At 38.0% G+C, this 20,962-nt stretch overlaps 1 protein-coding gene across 1 annotated transcript; it reads right to left on the reverse strand.

The window, feature by feature from the left end:
• Nucleotides 1-2,559: 2,559 nt before the first annotated feature.
• Nucleotides 2,560-12,455, reverse strand: TBX22 (T-box transcription factor 22). Its single transcript, XM_053662438.1, has 9 exons — nucleotides 12,278-12,455; nucleotides 11,650-11,671; nucleotides 11,401-11,559; nucleotides 10,470-10,571; nucleotides 8,916-9,090; nucleotides 7,863-8,027; nucleotides 7,437-7,501; nucleotides 6,972-7,057; nucleotides 2,560-3,173 (listed from the first exon to the last, which is right to left on the reverse strand). Exons 1-9 carry the CDS (start codon nucleotides 12,453-12,455, stop codon nucleotides 2,560-2,562), a joined length of 1,566 nt encoding a protein of 521 aa, XP_053518413.1.
• Between the last annotated feature and the right edge of the window lie 8,507 nt (nucleotides 12,456-20,962).

Below are 20,962 nucleotides of genomic sequence, written 5' to 3' on the forward strand. Positions count from 1 at the left end.
ATTACAGTGAATAGAAGCATGACATTAATGTTTGAAGATTCTAATATTATGTAATCTAAATTGATATATTAGATGCACTTTCAAATGTAATATACAGAGGGCTTAGCCCCTTTGTTTAGTGAAAAGAAATAATAATTTTGATGTTCTAAGTTAGGTTACCTGAAGTTATCTTTTGGTCATTTAAATGTAATGAATGTTTTTTTTACTTATACATGTGCTGTGTAATGAGGCTCAAACTTGAAATCAAGTCTTTGGTTTCAGTTTGACTGCTCCACAAAATAGGGCCTTCCGGTAAAAGAATCTGACTATATGTTTGAGCTTGACTGGAGGTTGTGCAAAGATGAATTCACTTATTTACTGATTCAATGTACAAATTGCACACAGTTGATGAAAAATTAATTTTTCTAGATTTATATCTAGTTATATAGTAAGGTTAGGTTAAGATTCGGGTTTTATAAATCTAATCAGCTGAATTAAGATGTTTGGTTTTTAAAGAAGCAAGGGGTAAATGTATATGCATAGTCAAACCAAATGGAAATAGCAGTATTAATTACTAGACTTGGGGGTCTACTAAGTATCATTTGGCAACTTTCATTTGCTATTTCACACTTTGTCTAACTAGAGTGAATTTATTTTTGTGGGTTTTTTAAGCAAGCCTGCTATTTAGTTGATGCAATTGAAATTAATAGAATTTCATATCATTTTGTTTTTATTCCATAACCATTGCCTCCGTTTACCAAGTTACTCAAGTTCTGCACAATCCTGTTAGGAAGTAAGGGTTTATTTGATATAAAATAATAACACTAAATATTAATTGCACATGATTTATAGCTGCTAGAAGCTTTTTGGAGATGAAAAAGTGGGGGATGGCTTACTGGACTTTTTAATGTCTCTTCCAACTGTGACTTTCCATTCAGGCTTTCTGTTGATTTTATTTCTTTAATTAAAAGTATGGCATGACAATTTGTAAACATTATATAAAAACACTTAAAATAGATGCCTACATTATAACATTTTAACTTTTGCCCCTTTATATTAATCACCTTTGCCAGTATAGTTATCTGCTATCACTTTTATATGGGTGATATATACCAAAATTATCTGGAATATAAAGCACGGAGTACCATGTACTCAAGCAGCTATAAAGTTAATGCCTTTTCCTAAATATTGTCATTTGAAAAGAAACCTAGAGATTTTTCAGTTAAATACTTTCTGTTATTAATTACTGAGTATCTGTCTTGTAAGCCATCAGAATGTTTCATTATTACATGACATGGGCTTTTTTGCTTAAAAATGTCAAATTTTACTTTAGCAGTAAATGTTAGCTTACAGCTTTCCTGTTTTGGAGTAGATAGTAATAAAGTGTTCTTGGTGTTTATTTCCTGATTTGATAAATCTAGGTAGTACAGGTGTTCTTCTTCAGACTTTTATAACACATACCTAAATTACTTTGAGCCACAAATAATATTTCATCCTTACTAGAATTCTCAGTTTGAGTGTAAGCATATGCTGTTCTATCGCTCCCTTGAGAAATGAGGGGGTATATAATTTTAATGCATGCACTGGAACACACATTTATAAGTCATATTTAAGTCAAATAACAATTTTAAGCAAAATAAATAAAAATGATAAGTTCTTAATGTGTTTTAGAAAGGTTAGAAAAAGCAATTTAAAAGTTTGGTTAGTTTGTCAAAAGTTCAGTGATGCCATTGTAATATGAAGTGTTTTGAGTTAATAAATGATAGAGTTAGTAGCATAAAAATTAAAATCTGATTCATCTTAAAGATATACAGATTATATATGGATGAGTTTTTACAAAAAATTAGGATCAGGTAAAAGGAAACTTTTAAACGTCATAAACATTTTAGTTTAAAACAAAGTCCTGTTTATGCTACTTCTTTCTAGTCTAATTAACTGTAGTTGTTGCACAGGAGTGTAATTAAATTGTACCAGTGTAATGATATTTTCATATTTATGGACTCAAATATATTCTTCCCCTTTAAATTCCTATTTCTTTGATATTTTTCAAGAACTACAGTAATCTGCTTTTGTAAACTAAGTATAAAATACCAGGTTTGTTAAAGGAATAAGTAAACAAGATTTACCTAGGAATGATTAAAAAATAAAAGGGAATAAATGACTGAATTTATTTAGAATAATTTGCATTTCATCTAACTTTCATTTCCTTCAGCATTAAATGGTCTTTAGACTGCAAAGATTAATATTTGAAATTTTGTGTCCTTACTTTCACCTTGAAATTAATTTTAGTAGCTCCTTCATTGGCCACTAATATAGTCTATCTCATCAAATAACATTTACTTAGTATCTTATTTTGAGACCCAAGGCCACTGTAATCAGAGATTGTTATAGTTCATATTTGTTATAGGTCAAAAATGAATATAACTTTTTATGAACATTTAATAAGGCACTTTAAATGCATAATAGAAAATACTTTCTGATAATGAACTTTTTAAAGCCCCAAAGCTCTCGAGTGTTATTTGGGTACCAATGAAAAACTATGTGCTTGCATGTAATTGTTTCAGTAATGTGATTATTTCATCAAAGGCAATGAGGAATTGTTGGATACCAATGAGCATGATTGCATTTGCCTTCTCTAAAAGAAACTTGAGTGTTGTCATTCATTCTGAGATGTTTGGAAGCATTTACCAGTCTAGATGGCACTGAGAAGTTGTACTTATAAAAGCCAAAGGAAGGACGGAAAGAGCAGTCTACTGTTTCCTGGGCAATGGGGTTTGGTGATAAAATGTTTCCAGCTGCCTGTAATCCATACAACATTTGACTGGAAGAATTAGGTGCTTGTAGACACTGCCCGCTGAAGTCTGTAGATGAACCATTTTTTAAATTGGCAACCCCCAGGGAAGATAACATGGGAACTTCCATCATGAGTGGGCTTAATGACTGAGAACTGCTGCTGCTTGCTAGCTTCTCAGCAGCTGGCAAGACAAGAGACTGCTGTCGCCAAAAATTAGTTGGACAAATCTTGTAGCAAAGGGGTAGATTGATACTGTGCAGGTACATCTCCGGACAGGGCATTCCAAACGAACTTGTAGGTAAGTGAAACGTAGGTGGGGAACAAGGTGGAGAAAGCAAGGAGTTCAGAGGAGAGGGAGCCCCTCCACTAGAGGTCACTGGAGATGAGCCACTGCTTCCACCTGTGAATGACAATTCAGTCAATAAACAATGAACTTGATATTCCTACTAAGTCAGTAATCATGTCCACAACTATCCCTGCTTCATTCATAGATTAGCTTTTCTTGCATTTTTTTAACTTCTTTGGGAAAGAACGTGTTTCTTCCTCTGACTAAAATTGAATTGAATATGGTATCTCTACTACTACTACTATTACTTTTAGAACTACAATAATGTAGTTCACTATGCTCAAGAACTGTGCTAAGAACTTGAACAACTTTTATGTAATGAATTACAAAGAAAGTCCAATTATGTATGACCCAGAGCCAATGACGTTTTACAAATAAAAACTAGTTTTTTTAACTTTAAAAAATTACTAAATTCTTGATTAAATTGAACAAATTAGTTTCAGATTCTATACAAAACCTCAGTCTGATAAAAAAATCAAGAAAGTAATCTTTACAAATTAAAGCAATACAATATACAGATATATATTATAGACTTGTAACCTGAAAAACCTGTATAATTTTACTAACCAGTGTCACCTCAATAAAGTCAATAAAAATAAATATACTTTAATGCATTAGATTTTTCTTATATGAAAAGGGAGACTTCCATGGTGCACTATATGAAGAATTAAAGACAGTTTTACAGTTTGAAAAATATCAAGATGGATCAAGACTTCCGCCAAGATGGAGGCATAGGTGGAAATACTGTCCCTTCTCGCACAACCAAGTTTAAAAACAACAAAGTTTTAGCAACAAAAATGCAGCCAAACCACAGAAAATTGAACTATACAGAAGTCCAACGACAAGGAACCATTCAGCCAGACCAGTAAGAGGGGCGGAGCCAGCAGCAGAGCAGGTCAGGCAAAAAAGATCCCCCTACCCAGGCGCACAGGCAGCTAAGGGAGGACCCAGTGAAGGCGCTAAGCGGAGGGCTGACCGCAGTCACACATTCTCTTGCAAATAAACCAGCAAAGGAGTGAGCAGTGAGACAGACTGCGCAGGCCCCAGTGGCGGGAAGCAGCAGAGGAGACCTCTATTGCCCCTCTTCCACCCTGCCCCCACATACAGCGTCACAACCCAGTGACCTGGGTGGCCCCGCCCTGGTGAACATCTAAGGCTCCCCTCCTCATACGTAACAGGCTGGAGCAGACCAAAACATGGCTCAAGAAGAACTCAAACCCCCGGAGCCAATAACTCTAAGCGACCAAGAAATTGCCAACCTATCAGATGCACAGTTGAAAACACTGGTGATCAGGATGCTCACAGAACTGGTTGATTTTAGTCACAAATTACAGGAACAAATGAAGGCTAAACTAATTGAAATGAAGGGAAATACACAGGAAACCAATAGTAATGGAAAGGAAACTGGGACTCAAATCAAGGGAGTGGACCAGAAGGAAGAAAAAAATGACCAAACAGAAAAGAATGAAGAAACAAGAATTCAAAAAAAAATGAGGAGAGGCTTAGGAACCTCTAGGACATCTTTAAATGCCCCAACATCCGAATTATAGGGGTACCAGAAGGGGAAGAGAAAGAGCAAGTGAAAAACATATTTGAACAAATAATAAAAGAGAACTTCCCCAATCTGGCAAAGGCAATAGACTTACAGGAAATCCAGGAAGCTCAAAGAGTCCCAAAGAAGTTGGACCCAAGGAGGAACACCCTAAGGCACATCATCATTACATTAGCCAAGATTAAAATGAAGGAGAGAATCCTAGAAGCAGCAAGAGCTAAGGGGACAGTCACCTACAAAGGAGTTCCCATCAGACTGTCAGCAGATTTCTCAAAAGAGACCTTACAGGCAAGAAAGGGCTGGAAAGAAGTATTCCAAGTCATGAAATTCAAAGACCTACAACCAAGATTGCTCTATCCAGCAAAGCTTTAATTTAGAATGGAAGGACAGATAAAGTGCTTCTCAGATAAGATCAAGTTCAAGGAGTTCATCATCGCCGAGCCCTTATTATATGAAATGTTAAAAGGACTTATCTAAGAGAAAGAAGATAAAAAAGATGAACAGTGAAAGGACAGCAAACTCACAGTTATTAATAACCACACCTAAAACAAAAGCAAACTCAGAGAACAGCTAGGTCAGGAGCGGAACCATACAAATGAAAATCACATGGAGGGTTAGAAATAGGGGAGTGGGAGAAGGAGAAGGGGGGAGAAGGTACAGAAAATAAGTAGCATAGACAGTAGGTAGAAAATAGGGGGAGGGCAAGAATAGTAGGGAAAATATAGAATCTAAAGAGCTTGAGACACATGGTCATAAACTACAGGGGGAAATGGTGGGGGAGGGGTGTGCAGGGTGGAGAGGAATGGAGGGGGGAATAGGACAACTGTAATGGCATAATCAATAAAATATATATTTTTTAAAAATCTAAAAAAGAGAGAAAAATATCAAGATGAAAATGAAAGTGTTCATAACAGTGCTGTCAGGTGATCTTTTATAATTGCTTAGCATCTACTAAAATCAGGAATAATTATAAGGTCCATGAATATCTAGACTTTATACCTTATTTTTGTAAGTGTTTGAATTAAAAATATTTGTTATTGCCTGAACTTCATTATATTTGTTAATTTTTTTAGTGTTGCTATTCTTTTTCTATTTTCTATTTTGTGTATAAGAGGATAGCTTAGTCCTTTATCAATAAGGTGACAAATATCTGTTATAATTAAACATTCTAAATGATGTTGGAAAACTGGTACCCATTTTCTTTCTGATTTGAGAGCATTCTGAACATCTCAAATAACTAAGAAAATGTCTATTAGACATTATTAATTTATGATTATCTTTATCTCTTTTCTTTATCAGTGCACTTTGTGTTGACTTGAGTATTTTAAAAACAGCCTGTCTTGATGCTATTATTTTAAGTGATGATAACGAATACACATTCATATTTTTCTATGCAGTCCTCCAGACTAAATTAATATAGTCAACCGAGTAAAATATTTTATCAAACAATTAGGCTTCATCTCTTTTCATTTCAATTGGTTGTTATGGTATTGTGTAAAACTCAACCTGTGATATTGATGGTTTTCTCAAGGTAATTGCAACCTTGAATTGAAGTTCAAAGACAAACAACTAATGGAATAGAGACAAAGAGGTAAAATAATTCCTCTTTCTTGTAAATAAACTCTTCTATATATTGTTAAATATCAGAGTAAGTGAAGGTATACACTCTTCTACCACAACAGCTGCATTGTCTAATTATGAGTATTATTTAGTCATGTAATGCACTACCTGAGAACAAATGTTTTGTGAATACTTAAATTCTTATGGTAATTAAACTAATTGTGGTGGGTTAGTATTGTTTCTAACATTTATTTTTCCTACTTACAACAAAATAAAAATTAGAGGTAGGTATGGTAAAAAAATAAATTATTTTAATTTGATGGAAGTCATTTTAATATGTACTAAACTTTTCTCCTAAAACACAAAATATTTATTTCAATATCTAACACATTTGCAAATAAGTCCACAAGTGTACCATAAACATGTTCTAAAGAATATGAATAGTAAGATGCTAAAGAATCCAGGTGAGATCTGGAAATCTCAAGATGTATTATAACTCAGGAAGACAAAAGTCAGTAAATCCACCATTACCATGTATATCTCTGCTTTTTCCTTCATGCCAACTTCTCTTCTTTTTTGCCTCTTACCTCCTAATCAAGATAAATATATACCCACTTTTTTTTGGTAAACACTCACTTTTTGGCATGTACTTATCCCCTTGTCCAATATTTAATATAAAGGCTTTGTTTGTAGTTATTTCATCAACATTTAAAAATAGATATTAATAAAACTTTTCTTACTTTGTGTGTCTGTACCAAAAGTTTTAAAATCCAGAGTGAGAGAAGGCCTCCATGGGTAGGTCTCTAAAAGCCCTTCCAATACACCCCTGGAAAAGAAATTCAACCTTCAGCAAGCCCAGAATGCTATTCCTGAAAATAATTATTTATATAAACTTTTGAGTTATTTTGTTATGGTTTTCAGGGTTGAATATCTGAAATGACTTTTTTTATAGCTAGACTTGTAAATACAATCCTAAGTAATTATTCCGTGACTAAAAAAAAACTCAGGAAGCTGGAATAAGCAATATCTTAAAGGTGGATTTTGGAAGTATTGGGAGGAGGCAAGATTTTGAAGACAAAATATCTAGCTCCATTTTCTACTGCCTACCAGGTACAAAACTTAGGGCTGCTGAGTCTCTGACCCATACTTATCTGTAATACTTGTGAAAAAGGCTATATTAATATTAGATGTGATATTTTGCTTACCTGTTTCTTCCGGGATCTCTAAATCCCTTAGCAAAAGGATTCCTGTCTATTTTCAGTTTGGTAATCTATGAATTCAAAAGAGAGAGAAAAATAATGTCAGTGCCCTTGGTAATAACACTGTCACCATTGCTTTTAATGGTCATAACAACCACAAAATATTTTTCAGTGTGGACTATGGCATGTTAAATAAATGCAAGCATATGTCTAAGTCAATTTTGAAATGATTATCTTCTTTCTCTCCTAGCACATTGTTTTGCTCTTCTTTAAACACCAGATCCCCACAATTCATAACCAAACTTGCCTTGATAAAAATGCAATAAGACTGCTTTTTTTTTTTTACGTCAAGGGACATACAGTGCAATTTGTGCCTATTCACTAAATCCTTCTGGAGCCATCACTGCTTGTCTGGGACCTGGTTAGCTTTACCTGCTGGTTTTGGTAAGCTGTTACCGTAGTGAACTCTGTTTCTTTAAAGGAGAACGTTTTAACCTCTTCAGTGGGCAGGGACTGAATCCGGGACAGGTTGATTCTACTGTCCTGCTCCATCACGTGCACACGGGGCTTGTACTTGTGCATGGACTGCAGAATGATCTGGAGGAGAAATCATCAAGTGTTGCCTAGAAATTGGCTTCCCTTCCCTAATACTGTCCCACTCTCATCAGTACCCCCAACCTGCCTACACATAAAAGCAAAGCTAAACCAGAAATGGTAAGCTGGCCACACACAAGGACTTTTCTGTGCCATTTTGCCCCAGGCAAAGGTCCTCAGGGCTAAGGGGGTTCTGAAGCCTGGTACCACACTGGCACCAGGCTGCAGTGATTCTATTTCCAGATGGGGCCCTTTCCTACTTCCAAATGTGGTGACCATGTGATGCCCCCAGGTGTCACTGGGGTTTGACTGCCTGCCATAAATTTGTTGGCCTTATGGCAACTGATGGGCAACCATATGATATTCCCCACCTCTTAATTTCTGGAGATTACCTATCTCCTTGTGTGGCTGGCACAGGGCCAGACTGGGCATGGCAGAGGCAAGGGTATACTTGAACAGAGACTGGAGATGACTTCCAAAGTTCATCCACTGGGGAGGTTGGAGAGATTTCTGACATGCCATGCCACACAGAAGTGCCTATTTACTGGAAGATGATCAGAGCTCACAGTGATTGCCTGGTAGGCAGATATACCAGAGAGCTCTTTGAAACATTCCCTTTCAGTCTCCAAGTCCAGGCATCTTGTCTTAAACAAGTGTCATTTAATCCTCACACTCCTTTGGTTTACCATTCCCAACCCTTAGCACTCTCAGCCTCAGCCACCAAAGGTCATACATAAGACCACCTTTCATTACAGGCCCGGAAGTTGGATAGTTCTTAAAGATCACAACTAGCTTATCTGGGGGAAGCCTACTTGGCATCTCCAGGGTGACATGTGGGCTGCTGCCTTAGCATATTCGTTCCTTCCACAGGGCAAAGGATTGCACACTTACCTGGCCCTTGTCATCCATTTCGTTATTGGTGAGTTTTACACGATCAAAGCTGATGATCTGCCTCATCCAGGTCTCACCGGAGCAGGGTGAGTCTGGGTGAACATAGAACCTGGGAGTGATGCAGGAGTGGCCCGTATTCCCAGCTACCATCCACTGAGAGCTGTGGTACACATACCTGAAAAAGGCATGCAGAGTGTAGCTTTATGTGCAGCCAGCCAAAGCCAGGGGCATGGGAGGAACATGGCCAGGAAACAGTCCAAATGACCTCAGTCAAGGTTTTCTAGCTAATCCCAAAGGAAACTAGTAGAAGATGTAACTTGATTTCCAAAGAGCTTTCAGGGATAGAAAGCAAACTGTGAATAAACATGTCATTAAAATGCAATGAAGTGCCAGGACAAGTATAATGTCATGGGATTTCAGAGTCTGGTTTGTATTTTCTCACAGAAACCACAACAGAAATTGACCTAAGCAGTTTTTCCATGCAGAGATGCTAGAAAAATTGTCCTGCCTTTGGCCTGAAGTGTAAGGGAAGAAGCAGCAATGTGTCCAGCTCACAGCCACCAGCCATGGTCAAGCCCTTTTGCCAACAAGGCTTCATATCAAAATATCCCCACAGATTCTGCCCCATGTGGCTTCCCAGCTAATTTTCAGACAATTTCTAATTTCAACTGCTCAGTTGCGTGCAACATTCCCAAGATAGATCAAATTCGAGAAGCAAACAGCTTGTTCTGCTTTCAGGCTTCAGGCACAGCAGGCTCTTGAGCTGTGCCTTCCTTCTCTTTGCCCCTCAAATTTAGCTCTGGGCATGATGCTGGCTGTTTCCTAAAAGGCTAGACACTAGCTTCCACTTCTATGATCACAACCCTCAGCTCACAGCCAGAGTATAGGCGGCTCCTGCACAACCCCCCACAGCTTTTGAGACAAAGCACTCACTTGCACAGGGGCATTTCTGGCCTCTTGGTTTTCGATTAATTCGTCCACTTTTAGACTGCTCTGAGTAAAGTGCTTACAGCAAGAGGAAAGGTTTCTTGTACTCTCTCAGACTTGACCCCTGCCTCAGGAGAGAGCATAAAAAAGAAAAGATGGACCTAAGTGCAACAACTTCTAGACTAGCCTCAGATGGCAAATCAGGGCATTACTCCAGGACCTGCTGCCAAAGTAGCACAACCCAGAGCCCAGTATGTACCTAGAAGGCCAGGCATTTATCCCCAAATTCCACCAAACAGCTTTCCTGCTAGCCTTCTGAGTCCAAACCTTCTGCAGTTTGCAGACCCTAAGCCAGAGTAGTGGGTAGAGTAGACGTTTGGGACTCACTGAAGCACCACCAGATGGTACCTACTTTCCAGGAGTGAAAGGAAAAAGGAGGGAACCTAGTCTTTTCACAGTCTGAAGCCTGCTTTGAGCAAGAAAATTTGACTCCTAAAGTCCACAGGAAAGCAATTCCACTTCCTGTATCTATAGTAGTGTTTTCAAAATAGCACAGTCAGGTTCCAAAGACCAGAATCCCTATTTCCAGTCTGAGCCTGTGGTACCCACCTTTGGCACCCCCCTTACCTATAGCGTTTGGAATCCACTGGCACCACATCCATGGCTAGGTAGTACTGCTTCCCTGGGTCCAGCCCTTTCACCTTGACTCGAACAGAGGGAAACATCCGCCTGTGGGAGGGAAAATAGTGACTGACCTGAGTGCTTTTAGAGACATTTCAAGTGTGATAGGGTTGGGGTCAAATGAGAGGTGAAGGAATTCGCAATATCCTTTCCATTCTAGGAGCTATTTAGGGAATAGCACTTGCTACATGAAGACATACTGTTGGTTTTAAACTTGACTGAAGAAGTTCAGAATTTCTGATGGGAACAGAATATCCTTGACACAAAACTTTGTCCTTCCCAATCCCCACTACCACAATAATAAAAAGTTATAAGAGAAAAAGCTATGCCCTTTCCTCAGTTTTTTTGCAGAACTTTTTGTGAGGCAGATTTGAGAAAAGACTAGAATTAGGAGGATTCACACTTAGAAAAGTACAAAGCTTCCCCCCCAAATTATCGTAGAGCAGATGGTCAAAGTGGGAAAGTTCCACCTCTAACTGGCCTCAGCTAGGGATAGTGGCTTAGGAGGCTTCGAGATTGGGATATTGTCCTTTGATAACTGAGGCTTTAACAGAGTGGCCTGGTTATAGCTTAAGATGTGGGGGCAGGGGGTGGACTCTGGCACCTGTGTAGACAGGTCTAATTTTTTTCATATATCACACAAGGAGAATGAGTACTTGGAGTCAGAGTGTACAGGAAAGAAATATTCTGCCATTAACATGGGCCAGGCACATCATAGTATAGTCAATTGAGAGGCAGTTGATTTCTAATGCCTGTCCTTGGTGGGGACTTGGGGGATGGGTGCTAGGTCATAAAACTGGAGGCACCACATCTTATGATAAGGGTACATTAAGGGCCTACTGTGTGTGGTACTTGAACAATTTGGGCAGAGCCGAACCTGCCGGCCTTTGTAATAATCATCTCAGTCCCAATGTCGTGGAATCGCTTCCACAACTCGAATCCTTGCAGCTCCATTTGGATAGCATCTTTCTCTTCCAGACTTCCACCGCAATTAAGGCCATCACTACCACAGCTGCTGCTGCCGCTGCTGCTGCCGCTGCTGCTGCCGCTGCCTTCGCTGCCGCTGCCTTCGCTGCCGCCACTGCCACCTCCAGAGCCTCCACTGCCTGAGAAAGTTGCTGAGGACTCTGTCTTGCCTCGCTTTTCTGCTGGATACAGAGACACCTAGAGTTTGCGAGAGAGCTTCATGGTTCACACGCCCCTTCTCACTAACGCTTCTTGGAGCAGACCCACCTTGTCTCTTCCCCGGAACTTTGGCGTTTGATCCCCAAGTTCCCCACAACACCCTCTGTACCCTCTTGATTGAGACAAATGGGTCCACGATGTGCCCCGTTAAAGGCACATTCCTTCTTAAAATTTGCCGGTCCTCAACTCTCTCAGAGACTTTGGTCCCGGAGGTTGAATCTCCTCGGAATCTGGGTGCATACCCTGCTTTCTACCCTGAGAAACAGCCACCCCTGGCTTTCAGAACCTCAGGGAAGTTGCAGAGTCTCACTTCTCCACAAACATGTGGCGACCCTCCTCTTCACCCTTAAATTAACCACAAAATCACGGGCTGAACCTGGAGGCTTGGAAACATCCCCTACAGCCAAGTGGACAAAGTGTCCCCGCAGGCCCGATATTGGCCATCTGGTTGGGTCTCCAAGGGTAGGACTAGCCACCCTTCTGCAGCATCGTAGGCCTGGCTAGGACTTGCGGATCCATCAAGCGATAGTAGCAGGCTTAGGGTTTTGGCGTGTCATAAAGGTACTTACCCGGCTGTTCTCTCTTCTTCCCCTCGGCGCCGATCCTTCTCTTTTCCTGCACCTTTCTGCCCTCTTTCTCCAGCAGCTCAAGCTGCACTTCCTCTCTTGGTTCTTGCAGTTTTCTTTTGCTGGGTCTCCCCACCAATGCTTCCACTGAGAAGGCGTGCGCCCGAGAGCTCAAAGCCATCCCTGGAGGGGGACGAAGGGAATGTGCACTGCAAAGTTTCAACCTGAGCTGGGTTCGGGAGGGAGAGGGAGGGAGAGTGCAGAGGACTGAAGAAAGAGAGAAAGCAAAAATAATCCCCAAATCAGAAAAAACAATTTCTGGATCAATATTCAAAGAAGAATGTGTGTGTATAATTTTTATATATACGTACATATTTTTCTTTGAATAAGATGAAAGGAAAGGAAGATCAAACTGAAGCCAAAGTCCTTTGGAGTCTAGTCCCCCTTCCCTTGCGGTCTCCTCCCTCCCAATGGACATGTGCGGACCATCAGTCCTCAACTCCCTGATTCCAGGACGTGGCAGAGAGCAGAGATTGACAAGCAAGGGCCTCTTAGGGAGCGGACCTGCCGCCAATGGCGGCTCAGGCAGCTCAGATTGGGAGATACTGTTGCATCCGACTGAGTGGATACCCAGCTGGTCTCGGCCTCCACTGTTTGTTTTGGAAACTGTTGGAAACACGAAAACCACGTTGAGTGACACTTCAGAGTCTGACAGGGAGCAGGAAAGGAATCAGGGTTGAAGGATTGGCTGGAAAGAGGCTCAGGATAGTGGGGAGGAGGGATACGCAAAGTTATAGTTTTTACATGCAATTGTGAAACTCAAAGACATGCGAAATAATTGCCCATAAGGGGCCAGTTTAATAACAAAAGTGCAAAAATTATTTAAACCAGATCCAGAGAAGTGTATCAGAGTCTTTTGTTCTCCAGTGAATGCACTGCAGAAACATAGAAGAGTGCAAGTTTTCTGGGAACGTTTGTTCTGCAGTTTGGGTATCAAACTGGGTAGGCATTGGACTAGTCTGTCCTTTCTATCCAGCTGGGGAGGCAAGGGCTGGGCAGGGGGCTCCCAGATGCCTACTGTCAATGATATGAGCAATTTTAGTTCCTCAAGTCCTGCCCGTGAAGGGAACCCAATATTTTCTCCCACAGCCTCTTCTTTCTTACATGACTCAACCAGCAACACACCGTAAGGACTTAAGAGCCCCCAGCAAAGCCTGAACAGGAATTTTGCTTCAAAGGATGAACCCAAACTGTTGGGCTCAAATAATTGATTCCATTGTTTCCTGGAATATCTTCCTGGTCTGGGTCTTACTTTTTTTTTTTTAATGGATAAAGTCACCTTCTTTGTATCAGGAAGATACTTGCCTACCACTTCCAATGAGCATGTTTAGGCATGCAGATGTAATATTTTGCCTGTGCGTGTGGGTTTTGGTCACCCACTTTTCATCAGAAATGAGAAACCAGGCACCCCTGGACTCTTGCAGACTACATCTTAGGTAATGACATTTTCACCTTTTCAGAAAAGTTCTGTTCTCCTTGCACACATTTCTTCAAAGAACATTTCAACTCAACCAAATCTTCAAAAATAGGATGGAATTTGAATGAACTGATACAATCTCAGTACTGAAGTTTCACAGTAAAAGACTCTTTGTGACCTTTTAGTTTCAGCTTCTTAGGTACAAGTGTGAGGTGGTCGTGGAGAGGCATGTGTAGCTGGTCCATGCGAAGGACATCTTCACACAACGAGATATGACTTGAGGTATCTAATGATCTCAGGTAGTATGGCAAAGGCTTAATTATACCCTGAATACTGCCAGAGGGCCTGGATTAATAATCAGTTATCCACTACTCACCATGCAAAGTTGGGAAAGACACTATACCTAGAAGTGTGGAGTGAAGCTTATAGTGAAAGGCCAATATACAAGGCACTGGGATTGGAAAACAACCAGATCTAGCTGTGATTTTCACCACATTTCACAGGCTTTTGTTTTTTTTTTTTTTGCTGCAGCCATTAAGGGGAGGGGGAGGTTATTACTGCATTTGTCCCTCCCTTCTCATTTAGAAGGTACATTTTTATTTACTGTGTGGTCTTCACTAAAGACATGGCTCACAAACAGGAAATTCAAGAGTTCATTTGTTAATTTTAAAGTGTCAACCACAATGCAATACTTTCACTAATATCTCCTAATATAACCATTTTCTTGCTTTTCAACCCTGGTTCATTCAATTGCAAACAGTAGGAAATTACCTCCTGTAGCAAGCAAAGTCTTTGGTAGTTTTTTTTAAAACAGATTCCACGAAAATAAGTCAAAGTATAGTCATTGGAATGTCTCTGGTAGTATTTCAAATTACTATATGATGCAATTTTTTAAAATCAGGGAAATAGCGTACCTTGGGATATAAGTCCTCTCTTAGGAGAAACTTCTTCTTTGTTACATACATACATGTACTTTGTTGCATACCTGTAGTTTACTCATGCCGGACTCTATTTTGTAATCTAACTTTTCCCATTCCCATTTCAAGATCTATCTCATGACATCACTGGGAGACATGGAGCTCAGCTCTCCCTCATATGTACTGGACTAAGATGTTAATTCCTGTTAACTTTTTTTTTACCTTTTTAAAAATTATTTAATTATTTTTCAAGTAGTTTTCTGTCTTTTACTCCCATCCCAGCCCATCCCCCCCATGCTCCCCAGCTCCCTCCCCTATCCATCCCTATTAGTTTTTGTCCATGTGTCCTTTATACTTGTTCCTGTGAATCCTTCCCCTTTTCCCCTGAAATTCCCTCCCCTCTCCCCTCTGGTCCCTATCAGTCCTGTTAACTTTTTATCTGAGAGAAAAATTGTTTCAAACTTCAGAACCAGCTTTTCAATCTGTTCATCTGCTGAAGCACTGGGCTCTTAGAAACTGGGGCATGAGGAACATACATTTATTTATTCCAGCAATTCATTTTCCGCAGCTGTAAGTCTCTTTGTCTCAGCTGGGAACAGCCACAAACCTTTATAAGAGATTCTTCAACCCATGTGGAACTCACAGAGAGGTCCACAGGTACCCACATTAAAAAGAAGAGTAATGTTTTTGAAAAGTTTGACAACTGAAAAATCCTTACAGTAAAATGTTGATTTTGAATTGCTAAAAAAATTTCAACTGGTAATACACAGAGAACTTATCACTTGTAGAAAAAAGAAATTTGTGGTAAATACAAGTCAAAATTAATTAATATCTTTGGAGATAGAGATGATTAGATGTGCCTTAAGAAATATAAGGTTTATTAGAGCTCTATTGAAAATGAAATCTGAACCTGCTTTAAGATAATAGGAAGCAATTTGTAACTCACTAATAAAAATTCTAATGTTTCATTAATATCTATAAATAGGTATATAAATTAACACATACACAAAACATGGTCTGTTCTGAAAAATATTGCTTTTGGCAAATTGCATGTGCATTAAAATAGATCTTCAAAATTAACCTAATATCTGAAAATATTACACTTCTCAGAAATTTTTGACATGTTAAGGGCAAAGATTTGTGGCCCCTATAGCCTTTTATACAGATAATATGGGTTATTTGAAGGAAAACTTATAAATCAGATGAACTAAGAGATCTGGAGAAAAAATGTCTTCCTGGAGAAAAAAAAATATCCCTTATGTTCTGCAGTACTTACTAGTTAAAGGGATGATATCAAACTTATATAGAGGGATTACAACTATTGTTTTTAATTTATAAAGGAAAGAATGAAACACATTAAATAAATCAATATTTCAAATGTATATCTATATTAAGTATAAATAAAAGTATTTTGAGTCTGGTTGGATACTTAGTTCCACATTTTGACCAAAGTACAAGTAACTTTATGACAGAGATTGTTTCTTTCAATTGTTATTCTTCCTTCTCTGCCTTGATCCTCATCCCCCATAGTTAGGATATTTTGGCAATGCTCCAAGCATGTAGAATGTGAGTATGAAATAAATTGCTTTCTTTTTAAATTGCTAATGATCATTTTTGGCATTACTTGTGACAGGCCTACCTAGAAGGAACCCCCAGGGAAACATAGTCAAGAAATGCCTTATGACATCCTTTTTTAGTAGCTGAATTCAACTTTGCTTGAACTGGCTGTTACTTGAACAAATAAATTATCTTTGTTTGCTTAAATGAGTTTCAGCTGTATTTCCATCACCTTCAACAGAAACGATTCTGACAAATACACTCAGGTTGATAAAAATTTGGAAAATCACTCTTTTCCTCTAGTTTTTCTTCCTCTCCTCCTTCTTCTTCAACACTACTGGTTCTGTGATTAGGGAAATTATGTGCTATAGGCTATCCTAGAATCATAAAACCTGAAAGCAAATTTTACTTTCTATACAAATTCCTGGACTATGATAAATAACAAAAAGGAATAAGGTTCAAGCAGTACTGCATGTAGAAGACAGAATTTGAATTCAGACTGATCTGATTTAAATTCTGAATTGCTCCTTTCTGAGTGACCTTACACAAGTCTTCTTAAAGTTCATTTTATTTTTTACATTCAGTTTCTTTCATCTGAGCTTTTACAATTTTACATCTAATATATTCATCATAGGATATGTTTCTGTAAGTTTGTGTGTGTATATGGGGATTTAGGAAAATGATATATACATACCACTTTGCATAATGCCTGGAACATTGTAAGCACTCACAGCTGTTTTTATCATTAAAGAGAAATTGGAAGTTAGTTTCAAGAATGTGTTAGTCTTTAACATTTCAAACATGACAGAATTTATTTATTTATTTTTATTAAAGTATAGCTAAAATACAATATATGAGTTTCATATGTACAACATAGTTATTCAACATTTATATACTGTATGAAGGAATAAATGCATTGACCTTTATATTAACTATACAGCTATAAATCCTTTGTGGCCAAACAGTAGAAAGGGAAGAAATTTCCCCAACTTTTGGTTAAATCCTAAAGCAGATTCAATAGTTCAGAAGGCTTTAGAGTAATCACTTTTCTTAAATGTGAGAACTATTTAATAAGTGGAACTAGTGAATGAAATAAAAAATTGCATTTGAGTTTCAAAAATCCATGAGCAATACATCTCATAGAATACATATTCTGATTTTATCAACTTCATACTTGGAAAGATATTTTTGCCAGTGTAATATCAGTATATGTTCTTCTTCTTATAGTAAGTAGATATGATTTATTAATTACAGGCCCCTACCATACAGCTTTGTCTTCACCCCAGGAAATTAAGAGAACTGACATGATTAACATTAAAAGTAATTCTCACACTGAATCCCTCAACTTCTGGTTAGTTTAATTCAATATAATTTCTCAAGAACTCTGTGCTTTAATGCAACTAGGGTTGAGTTATGCATGTCAAACTTTGCAATTCTTGTTCCTAGACTGAGTCAGGGAAGAAAGAGTAGGAAGAGAAATTCTTATCTATGCTCATTGTGTTCTTCTCACGAAGAGAATCGGGAAGCTAAATGTGTATGCTTGCCAAAACATTAGCTGAAGGAAGATTTATTCTTTGAATTTAATCATGTGTTCATACTGCTCTCAAATAATGAAGGCTTTCCTATGCTAATAATTATAGTATTATTTGGATTCATTATATTTCTCACTTTTACTAAAATATATCCAAGTTATACAACTATTTTTTACTATTTTCTACTCAATTCATAACTTACAGCTGGTGATTTTTAAAGTTTGCATCTAGAACCTTTGTCCCCAGAATTGTGAGGGCTATTTTCTCCTTGGCTAATTTTTGGGCAGAGTAGACAAATTAAAAGACAGTAATAAATAATAAAAACAAGTAGCCCAGATGTGGCCCTATTCTATAGTTACTTGAGTCATTAGCAGAGTAGGCATTGCATGTCCACTTTTCAGCTATCTTTGATTGTCTGACACAATGTAAGTAATCAATAATTGTAAATATATCCTGCTTCTTTTCATCCTCAAGCATTTTCCATTGAAACAACGAACTTGAGTAAAACCTTACTTAGGTAACCTATCTGGTACTCCACTGGAATTTGTACAGTCATATATTAACTGAAGGCCCAATCAGGATTACTAAGAAGTAATAATTTTGTATGGGTTGAGTTTGTGGCTTGTGTAAAGTTTAATGTTGAGCCATTCTAACTTGGATTTTATGCCTTATATATTTTACTTATTTTCCCATACTCAATCTTCCCTTTCTTTGTATTTTCTTTTATACTGCTAATATGCTTTATACATCAGCTGCAGAGAAAGTGGAATAGTATTTGAAAAGTGGATACAAGTGTCATAGTTTTAAATAAATAATTCTGACAGCAAAATATTACCAGCACAGATTACTTAAACAAAGATATACCAAGTTCATTCCATTAATGAGTTATTGGAAAAATAGAAGAATTATTGTATTTCTCCAAAACCAGGTAAAGGCCTATTTTATACCCTTCCCTCATAGTCTCTCACCAAATGACTGCATGCAATCAACACAAGTCAAAACCTGACTTCAGATCAGTGTGGCACCTTCCTGTGGCTTTGTATAATCTGGGCAGTCATGAACCCAACATAAGCAGATCCTGCCACTAAGAAGGATATTTTCCTGAACTCCATAGACTGAGCTTACCCAATCTCACACCCGTTTCATTTCTTTTTATTTCTGCCTTTGTATTTTGAACATACATTTTCTCCCTTACTTTGGCATCACATTCCATCATGCCTAGGGCAGATGAATAGAGTGTTAAAAATTTCTTTCCCTATTTTCACAATGTTTCTCTTCTTGATCTGGATTTTTTAATATCTAATATCCACAGTACCAATAGTGGGAAAAGAAGTACCAATAGTGGGAAAGATTTGGTAGTAAGCCAAAGTTTTCTTCCTCAGTCTATCTAAACACCAAAAGTAGGCAAACACTTATCCTGCCTAGCTTAAAGGCAATCTCTGCCTACTTTCACCCATTATGTTCCTTCCCAGGATTTATATATTCACATTACTATACAAAAAGCTGCTACTGGAAAACATATTTGCCAATGATACCTCAGACAAAGGTTTAATCTCCAAAATATACAAAGAACTTACACGACTCCACTCTAAGAAGACACCCAACCCAATTAAAAAATGGGAAAAGGACTTGAACAGACACTTCTCCAAGGAGGACATACAGAACATTCAGAGACACATGAAGAGATGCTCAATATCATTAGCTATCAGAGAGATGCAAATTAAAACCACAATGAGATGCCACTTTACACCAGTCAGGATGGCTATCATAAACAAAGCAATAAACAACAAATGTTGGAGAGGTTGTGGGGAAAAGGGGTCCTTAGTCCTCCACTGTTGGTGGGATTGCAGACTGCTACAACCATTATGGAAAACAGTATGGAATTTTCTCAGAAAAATAAAAATCGACGTGCCTTTTGACCCAGCAATTTCACTGCTGGGATTATATCCTAAGAATCCTAAAACATCAATATCAAAGAACCTATGCACCACAATGTTCATAGCAGCACAATTTACAATAGCCAAGAGTTGGAAGCAACCTAGGTGCCCATCAGTAAATGAATGGATCAAAAAATTGTGGTACATATACACAATGGAATTCTATGCAGCAGAGAGAAAGAAGGAGCTACTACCTTTTGCAACAACATGGATGGAACTGGAAAGCATTATGCTGAGTGAAATAGGCCAGCTGCTGAAAGACAAATACCATATGATCTCACCTTTAACCGGAAGCTAAACAACAAAACAAACAAGCAAGTAGAAAAAAATAACAAAGACACTGAAATAGAGAACAAGGGGACAGTGACCAGAGGGGAGAAGGAAGGGAAGTTAAGGGGAAAAAGGGGGAGGGATTTGGAGGAACAAATAGGAAAGACACAGGGACGAGAACTAAGGGGGGTGGAAATGGGAGGGAGGTGGGGAGCAAGGAACGGGGGAGGCTGGGATGGGAAAAATAGACAAAAAACTGTACTTGAAAAATAACTAAATAAAATTAAAAAAATATTAAAGACTTTAATTTTCTCAAAAAAAAGAAAAATAACTAAATAAAATTAATTATTAAAAAAAGCTGCTACTGCATGAAATGAATGTTTCTAGATTTAGGACACCCTGATCAATACTTCCAAGAGCCAAAAGGGCAGTGCTTAATAATATACAATAAACACACATGATGAAAGATACAAAAGGGAAAAAAATGAAAACAACAAGGAAATCACCATCTAAATTAATCATATTTTAATTACTGAAAGAGAAGGAAAGCATGAAGAAAAATCAAAGTCAATTGCTATGTGTGTTGGCAAATAAATGCCAGTCTCAATAAACTGGGTCCATAGGACCATGATATACTCCCTGGAGGCAACTCACTATGGTTACTTCTCAAGAGGCTGACTAAATCATCTGAATGAAGCCAATTAAATAACTACCAATTCTCAAACTTTAGACTTTGCACCCATAGTCTAAAACTTGACTTAACCTTATTGTATCAAAAGAAAAATTGAAAGTTGGAATATATATCTATTTTTGTATTTTATGATTGTGAATCCATAGTCATTTAAATTGTGTGTATGCATATTTATTATTAAAAGGGATTATTGATTTTTAAAATTTTTTATAAAAGACGTTTATTTATTTATTTTTAGAGAGGTGAAAAGAGGGAGAAGTGAGGGAGAGAAACATCAATGTGTGGTTGGCTATCAAACGCCCCCTAC

This window comes from Artibeus jamaicensis, unplaced genomic scaffold, assembly GCF_021234435.1.
Source record: "Artibeus jamaicensis isolate MK-2021 breed Jamaican fruit bat unplaced genomic scaffold, CSHL_Jam_final contig_241, whole genome shotgun sequence".
In the NCBI taxonomy this organism is placed as follows: domain Eukaryota; kingdom Metazoa; phylum Chordata; class Mammalia; order Chiroptera; family Phyllostomidae; genus Artibeus; species Artibeus jamaicensis.

Excerpts from the sequence above, each read along its gene's own strand:
- TBX22 (XM_053662438.1), bottom strand. The coding sequence starts at position 12,455 with ATGGCTTTGAGCTCTCGGGCGCACGCCTTCTCAGTGGAAGCATTGGTG. Across the intron at positions 11,672-12,277 it reads GAAGAAGAGAGAACAGCCGG|CAGAAAAGCGAGGCAAGACA; the intron begins GTAAGTACCTTT and ends CTCTGTATCCAG. Across the intron at positions 3,174-6,971 it reads TTTTGGTACAGACACACAAA|GTGGAAGCAGTGGCTCATCT; the intron begins GTAAGAAAAGTT and ends TGTCATTCACAG.